Source organism: Aotus nancymaae, unplaced genomic scaffold (genome assembly GCF_030222135.1).
Source record: "Aotus nancymaae isolate 86718 unplaced genomic scaffold, 86718_ANA_hifiasm-v0.15.2.pri h1tg000002l, whole genome shotgun sequence".
NCBI classification, from domain to species: domain Eukaryota; kingdom Metazoa; phylum Chordata; class Mammalia; order Primates; family Aotidae; genus Aotus; species Aotus nancymaae.
The window spans coordinates 8,934,852-8,952,271 of record NW_026988413.1 but is presented as its reverse complement, the minus strand read 5'-3'; the positions used below and the strand labels follow the sequence as shown (position 1 = coordinate 8,952,271).

The 17,420-nt window shown below is 49.3% G+C and overlaps 1 protein-coding gene across 1 annotated transcript in view; it reads right to left on the bottom strand.

The window, feature by feature from the left end:
• Window positions 1-11,286: 11,286 nt before the first annotated feature.
• The window catches only part of ZNF777 (zinc finger protein 777), a 28,131-nt gene continuing 21,997 nt past the window's right edge, over window positions 11,287-17,420 (bottom strand). The window contains exons 5-6 of the mRNA XM_021665237.2: window positions 16,609-16,860; window positions 11,287-12,850 (exon numbers count right to left, since the gene is read on the bottom strand). Of these exons, the coding sequence (XP_021520912.1) occupies window positions 11,694-12,850; window positions 16,609-16,860 (1,409 nt within the window). The 3' untranslated portion in view covers window positions 11,287-11,693. The remainder of the gene's footprint in view (window positions 12,851-16,608; window positions 16,861-17,420) is intronic.

Genomic DNA, 17,420 nt, shown 5'->3' with positions numbered 1-17,420 from the left:
TTGATCTTGGACCTCTGGCCTCCAGAACTGTGAGAATCCATTTCTGTTGTTTAAAGCCACCCAGTCTGTGGCACTTTGTCACAGGACCCAGGACAGGGCCAAGGAGGCAGGCAGGGCCTCGTGGGCCCTGAGGAGATTTTGGACTTTAAGAGCAGTGGGAAACCGCCCAAGCAAAAGAAGACGATGATCAAATTTACCTTTTCAAAAGATCCCCAGGCTGCCCAGTGCTCCCACAGCCTTCCAACCTGTTAAGAGTGAGGCCCCACAATAGGGCAGAGCCCACGCTGCCTGCGCGTCACTCACACGGAGGCACGCGACCCTCAAATGCACCCGAGCTTGCAGCCTTCCTGCCGGCTCACGGAGCGGGGCTTCCCTGCCTGCTCCCCACACAGAACCAGGGGAGACGGCCGACCTGCGAGAGAATCGTCCGGCGCTGTTGCCCCCAACGCCTTAGAAAACGCCCGTGCCCTTGAGCCAGGCAGTTCCGCTCTAGGTTGGTCTTTACATGGCATTTGTTTGTTTTCTTTATTTGGGGGCCACTGCAGCCTGGGCTAAAGAATTTAGTCTTCGGAAATATCTAGGCAAACGTTTGAAAATATATCAAGGAAAAACAGTGCAGCCTATTATCAGAGGGCGCCTCCAGGCCCACCTCCGCATGCGACAAACGAGCGGCCAGGAGCTGGGCCTGGGCCTCGGCTTCCTCATCTGCGCAGCGAGAAAAGTGGGTGGAATGCATGCTGCCCGGGAAGGAGCTTCATCAACCCTGAAGCTCGGGGTCAATTCTCGGAGTCCCCTCTCCTTCTGGGACCCCGCGGCCCTCCGGGCCTTCTGCGCTCTCCCGTGCCGTGGGCTGAGCCTTCGGGGCGGGACAGGTCTCATTTTTCCTGTGCTCTCAGATACCTGCGGCCGCACCTTTGTTTGCACCAACTGTGTTTGCACGGGGTTTGCCGGGGCCTTGAGCCGGCTGGCCTGAGAGGGCAAGAAACCAACCTGAGAGCGGCTCCTGCTAACCAGGGCTGGCTCGGGGCTGCCGCCGGGCGGCTCCTGCACTGCGGCGGAGGAAGGGCCCGCGCTGGCAGGCGGGACTGTGGCGAGCGGGTCCCTGGCGCTAGGCAGCCCCGCGCCACCACCGAGAAGCCCGCGCGCGTTCCTAGAGCGGCCGCCAGAGGCCAGGTGCGGGCGCCGCGGCCTCCGGGGCCTCCCCGGCTCTGGCCGGCAGGGGGCAGCGCGCGGTCTAGCTAGGCCCGACGTGGCGCGGGCCCCAGAGCCAGCCGGTGGGTTGCCGGCGCGCCCTGCTGCGCACCCAGCCGCGCACTCCCGGTCTCCTCAGACGGGGAAAAAACGCCCAGGCAGAGCAACGTCTAAAGGTCAAGCCATCAGAATTAATTTAATCGACAAAATGTGTATATTTAAAATATGGATAGAGACCCATAAATACATCTTTAAAATAAAAATATAATAGTTTGTGTTAAGTCCTTGCCCCATTCGCTCGCAGCGGCACTCACGGCACGGGTGAGACGGACACGGTTGTGCCCCATCCCACAGGCGCCGAATGGGGGGCGCAGGATTTCAGGGGCTCGCGTAGGGCCTCTCGGACGGCAGCGATGGAGCCGCGAGGCCGGCGGGGAGACCGGGGACGGGACCCGCTGAGCTCTGGGCGAGCCGGGGGGACTCGAGGGGACCTGGACAGGGCTGAAGGCCTGGCTCGGCGGGGAGGGCCCCTTTCCGGGTCCTCTAGGCCCAGCGTGCCGCTGCCGTAGGGGAGCAGGAAGGCACGGGCGCGCAGGCGACTGAACGCGAGGAAGCACGGGGTCGCCGCGCGCTGGCGCGTCTGGCGTTCTTACCCAGCTAGGAAGGGCGGGCGGGCCTGGGGCGCCACGAGGCGTGCCCGGCGCTGTCCCCCGCAGTCCCACTCGCGGCGGGTCCCTGGACTCCTTATCAGGCAATTAGTTGGGTGACCTTGCTGCAAAGCAGGGCCGCGGAGGAGAGGATTTCTGCCTCACACCAGCCACTTGCAACGGATCTGGCAGTGATCCGGGGACTCTACCGAAGATTGGGGCTGAAATATCAGAAGGAATGATAAAGTCAATTTCTAAGTGATAGCTTTTAAAGGTGGTGGATCCGTTTTAACGAGGAAAAATCATCTCCATCCCAGCTGGGCAGAGATTTGGGATTGTGCCCGTGTTTCTTCCCGCACGTCGTCACCTGTGGCTCGTTCATCCGTTCATTTCGCTTTCACTGAGAACCTCCTGTGCGCCAGACTCTGGAGCAAGCGCGACATAAACAAAAGTCGGCCCTGCCCTTGGGGAAAATCAAACACACAATGGCCGCTGAGTGCACGCTCAGAGCACGCGCCAAGCTCCGGAAAGCCCGGCGGAGGGGGCCCTCCAGGTTCTCGCAGTGATGCGTGTGTGGCTAGGGGCCTTGCGAGGCTGCACCTGGCACCTGTATCTTCACTGTGGAAGCGTTTGCTGTAAAAATAACATGGGGTTGGGGTGCGGGGGACGTCATTGTAGCTTTCTTACAGGGCTTAAGACATCTGTCCTGCTGTCTTCCTCGGCCTTCCAGTGATTCTCGGTGGGTGTTAGCTCTCTGGATTTCACTGGCAAGGTTATAGCGACGTACCATTTTCTGATAAGAAATCTGCCAAGTAATGTAGTGGTTATGGAGAATAGAAAAGCATGCATATCCCACAAGGAAAAAAATAAACCTAAGAAACTGTGTTCTATCGAAGAATTAAGTAAGCATGGAGTGTGTCACTGGATAAATTAAACATACAGAGTTTGGATTGAGGCTAGAAAAAGTTGAAGCAAGAGAAAAGGAACCCTGACTTGCCCAGGGCAGAGAGGTTTTGGAAGGGAGCTTCCTCCTTGGAGATCCCTCAGTACAGGGGGAGTTTGGGAAGACGGGGCTGGGGTGGGGTGGGCCTCAGAGCGGGTAGGCTTGGCTCCTATCCAGCATCTAAGGCACGAGTTATTTTACATATTTAGCTTCTGAAAATTGTTTTATTTAAACAAGGGATTCTGGGGGCTACAAACAAAAGCTTGAAAACACTGACAGATGAAGCTCAAAAAATTTGGCTCATCATTATAAATTTGATAAAGATTTCATGTCCTGAATCTGAAAGAGATTCTAAAATATATTACAGATTTAGTTCTACAGAGAAGGGATGAACTCTTCCAGGTAATTTCACAGGTGTAGAGATGGTTAAAAGTCCCCATACTGGGTGGTAAATAAAATTGATTTCTTCTATAGTGATGGAAGAGACTGGAAACCTTCTCTTGGAGAAATAAGGAACTCATTCAAGTTTTTATTGTTTAGAATGTAGAAATTTCTTCTATAATCAGAAAAAAAATGCTATTTTCATTTGTGGTGAAGAGTTTGAAATAAGATTCTGGAATTCTGTTTTGTGATTATTACATATTAATGAGCGTTAATCTTTTTGGTAAAATGAACACCCAAGCATGTTTTTGGTAAAATGAACACCCAAGCATGTTTGTATGCAATTAACGTTTATTCCAAGACTCTGAAGAGTTGGCACCAATTTGGGCAAGGAAAATGTGTCTATTTCTCTCAATTTATCTACTGTATGAATTAAATACATGGGAGATTGACTTAAATTGGTCTGAATATTGACTTCCTTTTTAGCAACACTCTAAAACATTTGAGGTTTTTTTTCTTTCCTCAAACCTATTTCAGAATGTATCACTGGAGAAATTGGCTTGGTAAGGCATTGATTAATTCAAGATAAGATAAGGAACCACTGGGTTAAAGTGGGAAAAAAATAATGCCAATTTGAGTTGGCCAGTCATTATTGTTAAATTGTTTAGGGGGTAACTATGGGAACCAGCTTAGTGTCTTTATTTTTGTGATTTATAGTGATGGAAGAGACTGGATACCTTCTCTTGGAGAAATAAGGGACTCGTTCGATTTTAAGTTTTCATTGTTTAGAACATAGAAATTCCTCTACAATCAGAAAAAAATCCTATTTTCATTTAGGGGCAAAGAGTTTTAAATAATTAATGTGATTTATAGTGGTGACTGTCATCCAAGTAGAAAAATACGTACATAAATTTAAGAGACAGGGTCTCACTACATTGCCCAGGCTGGTCTCAAATTCCTGGGCTCAAGTGATCCTCTTCCTTAGACCTCCCAAAGTGCTGGGATTACAGGCGTGGACCACCACATCCAGCAGAAATTTTTTGTATAGACCAGGCGTGGTGGTTCACACCTGTAATCCCATCACTTTGGGAGCCCTACAGAGGAGGATCATTTGAGCCCAGGAGTTTGGGACCAGCCTAGATAACGTAGTGAGACCCCGTCTCTACTAAATATAAGAAAATTAGCCAGGCATGGTGGCTCACGCCTGTGGTCCCAGCTACTCAGGAGGCTAAGGCAGAAGGATCACTTGAATGTGGGAGGTTCAGGCTGCAGTGAGTCATGATCGTGACAACGCACTCCAGCCTGAGACAGAGCAAGACCCTGTCTCAGAAATAAATAAATATTTTTAATCTTAAATTCTAGAATTTGTTTTTTTGTTTTTTAAGATGGGGTTTCACCATATTGGTCAGGCTGGTCTCAAACTCCTGACCTCGTGATCCTCCCGCATTGGCCTCCCAAAGTGCTGGGATTACAGGCGTGAGCCACTGAGCCCGGCCAAATTTTAGAATTTGTATAAATAATTTACCTGCAGCAGGCCGGGCGCGGTGGCTCACGCCTGTAATCCCAGCACTTTGGGAGGCCGAGGTGGGCGGATCACGAGGTCAAGAGATCAAGACCATCCTGGCCAACATGGTGAAACCCCATCTCTACTAAAAATGCAAAAAATTAGCTGGGCGTGGTGGCGTGTGCCTGTAGTCCCAGCTACTCGGGAGGCTGAGGCAGGAGAATTGCTTGAAACCAGGAGGCGGAGGTTGCAGTGAGCCGAGATCGTGCCACTACACTCTAGCCTGGTGCCTGGCGACAGAGCAAGACTCTGTCTCAAAAAAATAAAAAAAAATTAAAAAAAATTAAGTTGATAAAAAAAAAAATTTACCTGTGGCAAATTTGATCATGGAACCATGTAGTTCTTGGCTAGTACCTTCTGTGGGAAAATGGCAAATTTCACCTTTCATACTTATTTTTCTTAATGAGTTTAGCTTAAATCCAAGCTATTTCAACTCTTTGAGGGCATAATTTTATTATTTGTGTATCCTGTAAATGAAGAACTGATTGCATTTAATGTTTAAAAAGGTTTTATACTTATTAGACTATACTGATTTTAAGAACAGTCTGTTGTCCTGATAATCATTCGTTACATAAAATTATAGCAGGGATAGAAATTTTCATTGGTACATTTTGTCATTAAAATTCAACTTTCCATTACGTAAATTAATAGACAGCAGAGATGCTCCTGTCTTATAATACTCGAGTTATTTTGAGAACCTGGATATTATTTTACAAAGAGAAGCAGTGAGTTTCATTCAAGTGGTAGTGGCGGGGAGGGAATAGTGAGAACCTAGAGGTAACACTGAGCCAGCAGGATTAGAGCCAAGGTGTATTTTATGCTATTGGGGAGCAGGTATGTCTTCCTTATAATAATCTCCTTCATGCAACTACTCCTCTGATAAACAAATGGCTTCTTAGGTCCCAACATCAGAAATAAACAGAGAAAGGTGGTCTCTTGCCATAACAGTGCTCTTCCCAAAGTCCCTAAGGTATAAAGGGCTCAGTCTAAGACGGGGGCTGGATTGGCGTTCTAACCACCAATGTGCCTGGCAACACCTATTCTAAGCTGGTCAGGTGAACCTCAGTGTCTATCCCGATGTTGCCCGGACTCAGCTGGCCAGGCAGCCAGGGAACAGTGCTCTCAGACAGGTCCAGACTCACATGTTGTGCCCACAGATAGTGAGAGCTGCAAATCAGAGAGAAATCGTTACGTTTTGCTCTTTTTTAAGGATCCATGTTGAAATTGGGAGGCAGTATGTAACAGCGGTTAGCAGCACACAACTGGGGTCTCCGCGCACTTAGGTTTAAATTCTGGTCGTGTGACCTTGGCTGCTGATGCAAGATAAAATGAAAGGAAAGCATTTACGATCTGGGATAGTGCCTGCATCATGGTAAAACTCAATGAATTGTAGTGATTTTAGTTATTATCCTTAATAAACTCATGGCTAGTTCTGACTTCTGAACAGACGTTTTCATGTAAGGTTGCGATCAACAGTACTATGTTTAATGTTTTCTTTCCTTTCTTTCTATCCTGGTTTCTCTTTTTCCCTTTTTTCCTTCCTTTCACCTTCCTTATCTTTTTTTTTTTTTAGAAAAAAATCATTTAACCTGGAGCTGTCCTTTGTAGAAAACAGAAATAAAAGGGCTAGAGTCTATATTTTAACTAAAATCCTTCATTTTAAGGAAATCAACTCGAAATGGTAGATGTAAAATGGACTTCTTACAAATTGTAATCTAGAAGTTGCCACCATGACTGGGAAGCAACAGGAGGCTTCGGCAGCAGCAACGCTTTCCAGAACGCTGGAGAAGAGGCCCTGGCCTGACTCAACGTTGCCCTGGCAACAGTAGGGCCTGGCGGGCCTCTGTCCCTGATCCCTTAATCTGAGGAGCTGCCACCACAGTGCTTCAGGAAAGGTCTCCCACAGACACCTGGCTGGGTCAGGCTATATCTACCGAAGAGGGATGAAGAAAAGCTGGGATGTGAGTCTTTGTGGAGACAGCCGCCTACAGGCCTCTCTGATGGTCCCAGCCTTCCAGATTCCCCAGAGGCTTAGTTTAGAGAACCAGGCTGCCAGTCTCCACCAGATGCTAAGTGCTGTCAAGGCAGCCATGGATTCCTAATTCTCTCGTGCTTCTCCATGGAGCCCAGCACAATGCTTTGCACACAAGTGGTGCTTAATAAATACTGGGGGGCTGTAAGACAGTGAGTATTCCCCCGCTACCAGCCCTTCCTGTCCTGTCTGTGACCTTGGAGGACGCAACTCCTCCCCTCTTCATTTCTGAGCTGTAAAATGCTAGGGCTCGGCGCTAAGGGGTTTTTCCTGCCTCGAAGGTTCTTTTTTATCCGCTTACTGCATTCATCATTTTGGCAAATGCACAGAGCATGTTCTGTTTAATAATTCTGTTTCCCTCAATTTTATCTTCAGTCAAAAAATCTGGAGGCAAAATGGAATAATTTAAAGGAGGTGCTGACTTTTCTTTTTTCTTTTGTTCTTTTTTTTTTTGAGACAGAGTCTCACTTTGTCACCAGGCTGGAGTGCAATGGCAGGATCTCGGCTCACTGCACCTCCGCCTCCTGGATTCAAGCGATTCTCCTGCCTCAGCTTCCCGAGTAGTTGGGACTACAGGCGTGCGTCACCATGCCCGGTTAATTTTTGTATTTTTAGTAGAGATGAGGTTTCACCATCTTGGCCAGGATAGTCTTGATCTCTTGACCTCGTGATCCACCTGCCTCAGCCTCCCAAAGTGCTGGGATTACAGATGTGAGCCACCGCGCCCGGCCAGCTTTTCTTTTTTCAACAACCATACTGGCCTCAGGAGAAGAACTTTTTGGCCAAGCACATGGGCTTTGGAGTCAAAGAACTGAGTTCAAACCCTGGCTCTACCATTTGGTTGCTGTGTAACTTTGGGCCCACTTAACCTCCCTGAGCCTGGAGCTCTTCACCTATAGAATGGGAGTAATGAAACGTACATAATAGTTATAAAGAGATGTATGGCCGGGCACGGTGGCTCACGCCTGTAATCCCAGCACTTTGGGAGGCCGAGGCGGGTGGATCACGAGGTCAAGAGATCGAGACCATCCTGATCAACATGGTGAAACCCCATCTCTACTAAAAATACAAAAAATTAGCTGGGCACAGTGGCGCGTGCCTGTAATCCCAGCTACTCAGGAGGCTGAGGCAGGAGAATTGCCTGAACCCAGGAGGCAGAGGTTGCAGTGAGCCGAGATCGCGCCATTGCACTCCAGCCTGGGTAACAAGAGCAAAAAACTCCGTCTCAAAAAAAAAAAAAAAAAAAAAAAAAAGATGTATGTAAAGTCTTCAAAAGTAAGAAGCTCTCAATAAATGGTAGTTATTCCTTCTGCTACACAGCTTTATGGGGCCAATGGCAACAGGCAACTTAGGAGTTCGAAAGTCTGACTTTCTAATTAAATTAAGGGCACTCAAGAAAAGCACTGGGAAAGAGGCCCAGAAAACCCTACGAGGTGGGGTACTACCTTCTGCAGACTCTGGAGCAAGGCCAAGGGGTGAACTGAAATCCTGTCCACTCCTACATCAGGACCATGATACAGTTGTGGTTCAATTTGCACTTTCTTACATCAAAATAATCTACATCTGCCTGTTGAAGTTTCTTTCTCAGAGATTCATTCTTTAAGGATGTAACACTAGCCCACTACCAACTTGAACTTGTTTGAAATTAGTAAACTCTTATGACACCTTAGTGTCCGCCAGTGTCTTTGCTATGTATTTATTGTTATTTAAGCCTCAGAACAACGAAACCTTTATTATCCCCATTTAACAGATAAGGAAATTGATGTTTTGTTGATTAACTTGTCCAAGGCCATACAACTATGAAGTTTAAAGTCGCGTCTTTTTGACACCAAAGGCTATCTACACTTTAGGAACCGACCTCTATTTGATGTTGGTCTCTGACCAATAGCAGAGGGCAAATGGAAAGTGAGATTCAAGATGGTGGCAGGAAGTCAGGACAAGGGGAGAGATGATTTGGGGCACAGGGTGCCGGGCACTTAGGAGGAAAAGGCATGAGGAGGGGGTCAGAGCCTAGGAGGGGGAGGTAGAAGTCAGGGAAGTCACCGCAGCCCAGCTACCGGTAAGATGCACCAATCTTGACATACTATAGTGTGTCTTGAAAGACTTTAAATGGAATTACAATAGACAGAGACGTAAGGGTGCATGAACCAGGGAGTTCTAATTGATGCAATGAATTCAGTCCGTTAAAAGAAAAAGAAATACCAATCTTTGACTACATTTGGTTTTATCCTTTAAAAAAAAAAATTCCAGATGGGAGCAATGGCCCATGCTTGTAATCCCAGCACTTTGGGAGGCTGTGGTGGGAAGATGGCTTGAGGACAGGAGTTTGAGACTAGCCTGGGCAACATAGAAAGACTCCTTCATCTCCAAAAAAGTAAAAAAAAAAAAAAAACCAAAACCAAAAATTAGCCAGGTGTGGTGGTGCACACCTGTAATCCCCCAGCTACCCAAGAGGCTGAGGCAGGAGGACTGTGTAAGCCCCAGAGTTTGAGGTTAGAATGAGCCATGATTGTCCTAATAGGTGACAGTGCAAGACCCTGTCTCAGAAAACAAGCAAAACAAAACAAAACCACACAGATTTCCTAGAAAAAGAAAGCTTCTCAAGCACCATTCTCACTTGACCCCATACTAACTTCATGTAACAAATGAAGCTCCTGAGTCCCCATACGGATTCTACCCCATCTCCACTCAAGCTGGACATTTCCCGCACTCTTTGGTTCTCCAATTCCAGAGCTAGTAAAAATTTGGGCAGCAACAGCCCTCTACCAAATACCTTCCCCAAATTCCTCCACCAACAACTCTTTGACACTTCAAATATCCTCACGTTCAAAAGGGCCATTTCCCCTGCCATCCTTTCAATCTCCACCCACTGGTTCTGTTACCTGCAACCTCTCCGTGGCACAGAGCTGGTTTTCCCACATCTGACTGTTAGGGTTCTTTGCCTTCTGTCAGATTCAGCCCCTGGATAGCTATTTGCATTACATCTCTCCCCTACTCAGCAATCTTCAATGGTTTTTCCTACAAGGTCCAAGTCAAAATCTGCAGCCCTGAAGCCTTAGATCCTCTCTGCACCCCTAGTCTACTCTAAGCCAACGTTTGGCTCTGTTTTTCCTAGACAGGCCCTTTCCTCCAGCTCAGTGGATTTAATCTATCACTGTTCCCGATCTTACATGCAGCCAGCTCTCCTCACTTTTCCTTTTATGACCACCCGCACCAAGAAAGCTTTCCTCATTTTTCTCATCTATGGAAATCCTCCCCATCCCGAAGGCCCAGCTCGATTCCACCTTCTGGGGGAAGCTGTCCTGCAGGCCTCCTCTGCCTGGCACCTGGTGAAGCTGGCTGCATGCACCCTGCTGGGACTACCTGCCCATGCATCTGCACCAGCCCCCCAGCTGACGCTTGAGGTCTTGGTGGAAACTGCCCCTCAGTCCTTCACACCAGCCTCGACTTCTGCTCTCCCCTCTGGCCACCATCTCTAATATCCTACCATTGAGTTAGAAATTCAGAGTAAATGGAGAAGCTCCACATGTGAGATCTGGTGCCATCACTTCCCCTTTCTGTGCTTAGCTCACTAATTCTTCATACAAAGGAGAGGGAGTTGATGGTCTCTATGGTCCCCTGAAAGTCAAGAGTGTATCACCTTCTTCCTCCAAATCCCCTTTTCTGAACACCCTTCAAGTATCCTGTCACAACTTGACAGGCCTGGCTTCAGCAGCGCCCTCCTCTCAGGCTAGTCTCTGCTTTCAGCAGAAGCCCAGCTTCCCCAGTGTGTGGGGCTGAGCTGGGCACTCTACTAGCTTCCATGAATTGTCCCTTCGAGTGGCCTGAATTCTCTCTGGGCCACTGCCATTAGCAGAGTAAATCGCTCTGTGGGTAATGTAATATGCCTGCAGTTTCCATTTCTGTAAGAGAGAGCTGGAGGGAGATGGGAAATGAATGAATACCTAGAGAAACCAGGGCTCGTTAGTGCATTCAGCAAGTCCAGAGTGGCTTTGGTACAACATTCAAATAAAAAATGTTCTGACTGGTGCCTTTTGTGGCTTCCCCAAAGACTGGCACCAGGGGCCTCTGTACCTCTTCCCCAGGCCTCTCTCCTGCCACGCTACTCCTCAGCCAGCTGCATTTCCAGCTGGGCAGGAACGCCTGGGCCCTGAGGGAAGCGTCCAGCTTTTGCTACAGGAACTTCTTTCCAGTTCATTCCAAACTTGACCGTCACTCTCCCTGACCGTGCTAGTCAAGTGGGACCTATTCCGTCCTGAATTCCCAGGATCCTCGCGGACTCCAGGGCACAGGCAATGGTCCAGGGGCTCCCAAGATCCCTTAGACTTCTCTACAGCCTCAGGCTGGTCAGTCTTGCCTCTCCTCCATTTCAGAACCGGCAGGATCAGCGACTCCACCACCCAAATGGAGAATGGACACACAAAAAAGGATCCAACAGAACCTGTCAACTGACACTAGCACATGTCCCTCGGGCCTTCTCAACCCCGCCCCTTTAAACCAAACAAAAACGGCAAACAGGAAACGCTCGTCTTTTAAAAATTACTCTATTATTATCAAATAGAACCACAGTATCCAAAAGGTAATTATAAAGTTCTATCCCCAGCTAGATGGCCCTGCACCGCCCCTCTGAGTGGCCGGCGGCCAAATCACGCCCCCCGTGCTGATTGGTTTCATCCATTTTATTGTTAAGGAAATTAACAGCCCGAAAGGGTTCCCCACGTCCGCGCCCTCCCCCCCTGGGGCACCAGGGAAACGCGCCAGCAAGGGACCTGGTCTCACAGCCCCCATGTCCTTGGGAGGAGGGACGAAAGGAGAGGGGAGCTCACAGTAAAGGGGCTGGGGGGCGCCCCGCCCCTGCCCGCTGGGCTCGGGCCTGGCGGTGTCCGAAGGGGGTTCAGCCCGCACCTTGCTGGGCGGCGGCGGCGGGGCGTGCGCTCACTCGCCCGTGTGGGTCCGCAGGTGGTACTTGAGCGACTGCTTGTAGCGGAAGCACTTGGCGCAGTGCGTGCAGGGGTAGGGCCGCTCGCCGGTGTGCGCGCGCTGGTGCTCCAGCAGGTGGTGCTTCTGCGTGAAGCGCTTGCCGCACTCTGCGCAGTGGTAGGGCCGCTCGCCGGTGTGGATGCGCCGGTGCTCCAGGAGGTGGTGTTTGCGGATAAAGCTCTTGCCGCACTCGGGGCAGGCGTGCGGCCGCTCGCGCGAGTGCACGCGGCAGTGGTTGGTGAGCTTGGACTTCTCACTGAAGCTCTTCTCGCATTCGGGGCACTTGAAGGGCCGCTCGCCGGTGTGAGTCCGCTGGTGGCGCAGCAGGTGCGAGGGGCGGCTGAAGCTCTTGCCGCACAGGCTGCAGATGAAGGAGACCTCATGCTTGCCCGCGTGCACGCGCTGGTGGATCACCAGGCTGATGTGCAGGCGGAAGCTCTTCTTGCACTCGGGGCACGTGTAGGGCCGCTCGCCCGTGTGCGTGATCTGGTGCTTGGTCAGGCTGGACTTGTGGCTGAAGCTACTGTCGCACTCGGGGCACTTGTAGGGCTTGGGGCCGCCGCCACCGCTGCCCGAGCTGGGTGACTTGGGGCGCGGCTTGAGCGCATGTTTGGGGTTGAACGCGGGCCCGCGTTCGGGGGAGACGCAGCCGCCGCGCACGCGGTGGATGCGCTGGTGCAGCGTGAGCTGCTGCTTGTGCCGGAAGCTGATCTCGCACTCGGCGCACTCGTAGGGCCCCTCCTTGATGTGGTTGCGCTGGTGGATGATGAGGTTGATCTTCAGGCGGAAGCTCTTGCCGCACTCCATGCAGGTAAAGGGCCGCTCGCCGCGCCGGTTCCGCTGCTGCTGGCTCGAGGACCCACGGTTCTCGCTCAGGTGCCGCTCACCATGCACAGAGGGCGCCAGCCTCTTCACCACGGGGTTTCCCAGCTGCAGGGGCGGGGGGCTCTCTTCGCCTTCGGGGGACATCTCCCCGGGCAGCGGGGTCTGGTACATACTGGCCTCGTATCTCCCGGACAGCTGTCCGAGGGACTGCAAGTGCTGTGGCAGCTCATCCTCCTCCTCCTCCTCTTCCTCCTCATCTTGTTCCTCTGTCTTGATCACGATCCCCTCTGCTCCAGGGACAGAGAGAGACAGAAAGTCATTAGCTGTTGCCTGGTGCCCCTAACCTACCTGGATGGAGGTACAGCATCGCTTCGCCCTAACCAAAACATTGCATTATTGGCTCAAATTCCTTCTTTTGAGAAAATTCTCCTCTCCCTGCGGCCCCTGGTCCACTCCCTTCTCCCAACGGGGTGGATGAGTAACCCAGGCTGGCCTTGCTGTTTGGTTCAGAAATGAGTCAGGACTTAAAATGGGCTAATCAGAGTCCTCTTGGGATTTTATAGGGAGGATGCAGGGGAGATTGCTTCCTGTTGGTCATGATGGGAAACTGCTGGCAGAGCTGGACCTGGCAGGAAAGACGTAAACCAGTACACAGAGGCGGTGTGGGAGCACCTGGATCCAGCCATGCCTGATGCGGGCCTACTTACAATTCTCTAATTATATGAGTGATACATGCCCCTTTTTCCCTTAGGCTGCTTAAAGGTTGGGTTTCTACCAGCTGTACCAAAGGGTCTCCACTCCTAAGGTTCTCAGGACATCTGAGACGTCTCAGGACATCTTGCCCCTCTGAGGACATCTCTGCCTGAACACTGCTCAAATCGACCCACTTCTTTCCTGAGCCCACTTGGAGATTTCTCCTCTTGGTGCCTTTCCTCACCTTCCTCCAGAAATTTTCCTCTCCTCTCCACATCTGTTTTCACAACCTACAGCACTCCACCCCTCCTCGGAACCCATTGTACTCACTGGTACCCACCCCAGGAATCAGGAACCCAGCCTTCTGCAGCCTCTCATGGGAGGAAGATGTACCAGCACAGTCAGAAGACTCCACCACCCTTGAAACTGGATCAGGTGCAGGCAATGCGTGCCCCACCCGGAGATGCCCCCTCGACTCTCTAGCCTGGCCCTTTTTGAGAATGTAAGTTTTAGAGAAAAGAAGTGGCCCCTGACTCCTGTTTGAGTTTTCTCAAGTGTCCTTGTATTTATTTGGCACTAACTGGGGAGTTCTATTTTTGGTCACCAACTTTGTGTGATATGAGAAAGTCACTCACTTCTCTGGACCCATCTGTGACAGAAGACACAGAAGGCAGAATAGTTAAAAACAAACCAAAAAGATCTTTTCAGAGCACTCATACCTGCCGTCTCTTTTCATGAGCGCAGTATCTTACTATAGGGCGAGTCAAGCAAGAATTCTCCCCATTTCACAGATGGGTCATCCAAGCCCAGATATCAAGTGATGTTTCCAAACAGAAAATGAAGTCCTAGTCCTCTCCAGAGCTTGCAGGTTGGGACCCACCTGGTCCACCGCCTCAAGTGACATGGACTGAAGCTAGCAATGTTCATAGCCCAGCCAACGTCTTGTAAGGTTACTAGTGACTCCTTGTCCTTAGCACTTCCTTGGCCTCCTCTACAGCCAGTGAACTACAGTGGGACAATTAGGACACAGGTGTGCTAAGTCAAGGCTGCCTCAGTAGTGTTAGGATTCTCAGCAGGAAGCGACCCAGAACACCCTTGGAGCACAATGCCGTAAAGATCAAGGAGCAGGCAGCTGCAGCGTGTGGTAACTAGTTGCCCTGGTGTTTATCCCGAAAATATAGAGTATGTCTGAAAGGCAGAGGAGAAAATAGATCCTGAGAAGAGCTAAACTCCCCTTGAGCATCAGAAGTGCTTTTTTCTATTTTCTTCTTTTTTATTTATTTATTTTTGAGACAGAGTCTGGATCTATTGCCCAGGCTGGAGTGCAGTGGTGCAATCTTGGCTCACTGCAACCTCTGCCTCCCAGGTTCAAGTGATTCTTGTGTCTCAGCCTCCTGAGTAGCTGGGATTAGGCATCCGCCACCATGCCCAGCAAATTTGTGTATTTTTAGTAGAGATGGGGTTTCACTATGTTGGCCAGGCTGGTCTTGAATTCCTGACCAAGTGATCCACCCACCTCAGCCTCCCAAAGTGCTTGGATTATAGATGTGAGCCACTGCGCCTGGCCAAAGGTGCTTTTTTCTTAATGGAATGATAAACACCAAACATTTGACCCTAAAACTCAAGACTCAAAATTCCACAAACTACTGTTTAGTAGTTTTCTAAAGTTCTACTAGAATTAATGGGGGCTGTGAAAAAGGAAATCAAGTTTATACAATGACGGTCCCAATTTAGCACAAACTCAGAATTTGCCTTATATCTTTTCACTATTCTTTTATAAAAGACAACATAGTTATGTCAAAAATATTTCTGAAATACCATGCAGTTACTTAAAAATAAGGTGTTAGATCCATATGTGTCCATATTTTTGAGACAGGGTCTTGCTCTGTCTCCCAGTCTGGAGTGCAGTAATGCAATCATGGCTCACTGCAGCCTCAGCCTCCCAGCTTCAACCAATCCTCTCACCTCAGCCTCCCAGCTTCAACCAATCCTCCCACCTCAGCCTCCCAGCTTCAACCAATCCTCCCACCTCAGCCTCCCAGCTTCAACCAATCCTCCCACCTCAGCCTCCTGAAGAGGTGGGACTACAGGCATGCGCCACCATGCCTGGCTAATTTTCTAATTTCTTGTAGAGATCACATCCCCCTACGTTGCCTGCGCTGGCCGTGAACTCCTGGGCTCAAGCAGTCCTCTTGCTTTTGTTTCCCGAAGTGCTGGGGTTACAGGTATGAGCCACTGCTCTCAGCCTAGATTCATATCTTTTGACCAAGAGGGATGTCCATGGTGTTTTATTAGATGCAAAAAGGCAAATTATAGAGGAATTATCAACAGATAATTTTTAAACATTTTAAATCAATATAATACTTTTAAAAACATAAATAAATGGATGTGGATATATTTCTAAATATAAAATTATTATACGAACATGTAATGGTGAATGACTCACAAAAACAAAACATCCAAACAAAAACAAAGGTCCATGTGGGTTCTACCAGTTTTTCAAGGAACACAATTCCTATTTTGTTTAAGAATACAGAACAAGGGCAAAAGCTGCCCGGTTCATCTGATACATCCAGTAGAATACTGTTTCCAAAACTAGATAAGAATGATTCAAGAAAAGGTTCATTTCCTTTATGAATACAGTTGTCTAACTTGAGTAAAATATTAATTACCTAAGTCCAATAGTGAATTCAAAAAATACATCATGATGATCAAGTAGGGCTTTTCCCGGGCCCGCCAGGATGGCTCAGCATCAGAAAACCCATCACGAAAGACATCCTAGGATCAGGCCACCGTGAGCCCCAGCACCTTACTGTTCGTGAACTCACAAGGAGCAAGAGTGAGCAGCACAGTGATGATGCTCATTTTGTTTTACAATTAAACAAAATGAAGACTAGGTTTGACCAGAGAATGCCAGTGCCATCGTTATTTTAAAACCATGCTCTCCAAGGCTGCAATCTTCAAGGTAGTTGAGGCTTCTAGGGTGGCATAAGACGATCAAGGACATGTTGGGAGAGGTCTAGCTTTGCCACTCTCTGTGTGGCCCTGCCCATCTATTTGACCTCTGCCTGTAAAATGAGAGGTGGGATAGGTGATCTCTGAGATCCCTTTCATTCCTTGCCTGAACCAGTCTTTAGATGTAACCACTTCTTTCCTAGGTCGGAGATGGATTCTTATTAAGTCCCGAGTCAGGAAGCCTATACCTGAGGCTGTGCTTGGTAATTCTTTCACACCTGCTGACCCATCAGTGTTGAGCTACCTCTCTGGAGAAACCACAGCTTTCCCAGGGGGCAGGGGCCCTCGGGGAGGCCTCATGGCAACACCTCCCCAGCTCTCCCCGTCCAGCACTCACCCGTGCAGTTCCTCTGCTGCACCAGCATCTGCTTCAGTTCGCTGAACTCACTGGAGCCTTCCGTGGACTCCTCCAGCGTGTTCTCTGGCTCCTGCATGTCCAGGTCTGGCTGTTCCCCACAGGGGTCACCCAGCTCTGAGTCCTGAAAGCCGTGCTCTTCCACCTGTCCCATCAGGGGCTCTGGTGTCTCCAAACTTTCTGAGCCCTCGTCGTTGGTCTGTACCTCGATCTTAATCACGATCCCGTCATGTGCTGAGAGAGGGGAGGAGGAGAAAAGAACCCAGAACACATTCATGCCAGCTGCCCAGGTTTCTGCAGCCCTACGATTTACATCTCACTAAGTCTTATCTTGGAGACCATGAAAAAAATGTAATATTGAGTTGGAAATGAGTAGACACGGAATTTTCTGGAGACCTTGTAGCTTTGAATACCAATACAAACTGTAGTCAAGTTAAAATAGATTCAAAGTTTATTTTCCATGAACTCCATAATTAAAAAATATATTCGGCATTGTCAGGGTTTATTATTACTCTTATTTTTTCAATAGAGAAAGGTCTCACTCTATCACCCAAGCTCAAGAGCAGTGGTGTGATCATAGCTCACTGCAGCCTTGAACTCCTGGGCTCAAGTGATCCTCCCACCTCAGCCTCCTAAAATGCTGGGATGACAGGCATGAATGGGCCACTGTGCCCAGCCGGGTTTATTTTAAAGAGATGCTCATTCCCTTTCTCAGACCAGCCAAGGGGTACAGTTACCACAGTTTCTCTCATCTACTCCCTCCCAATCAGGGTGATGAAGAAAAGGCCAACCAC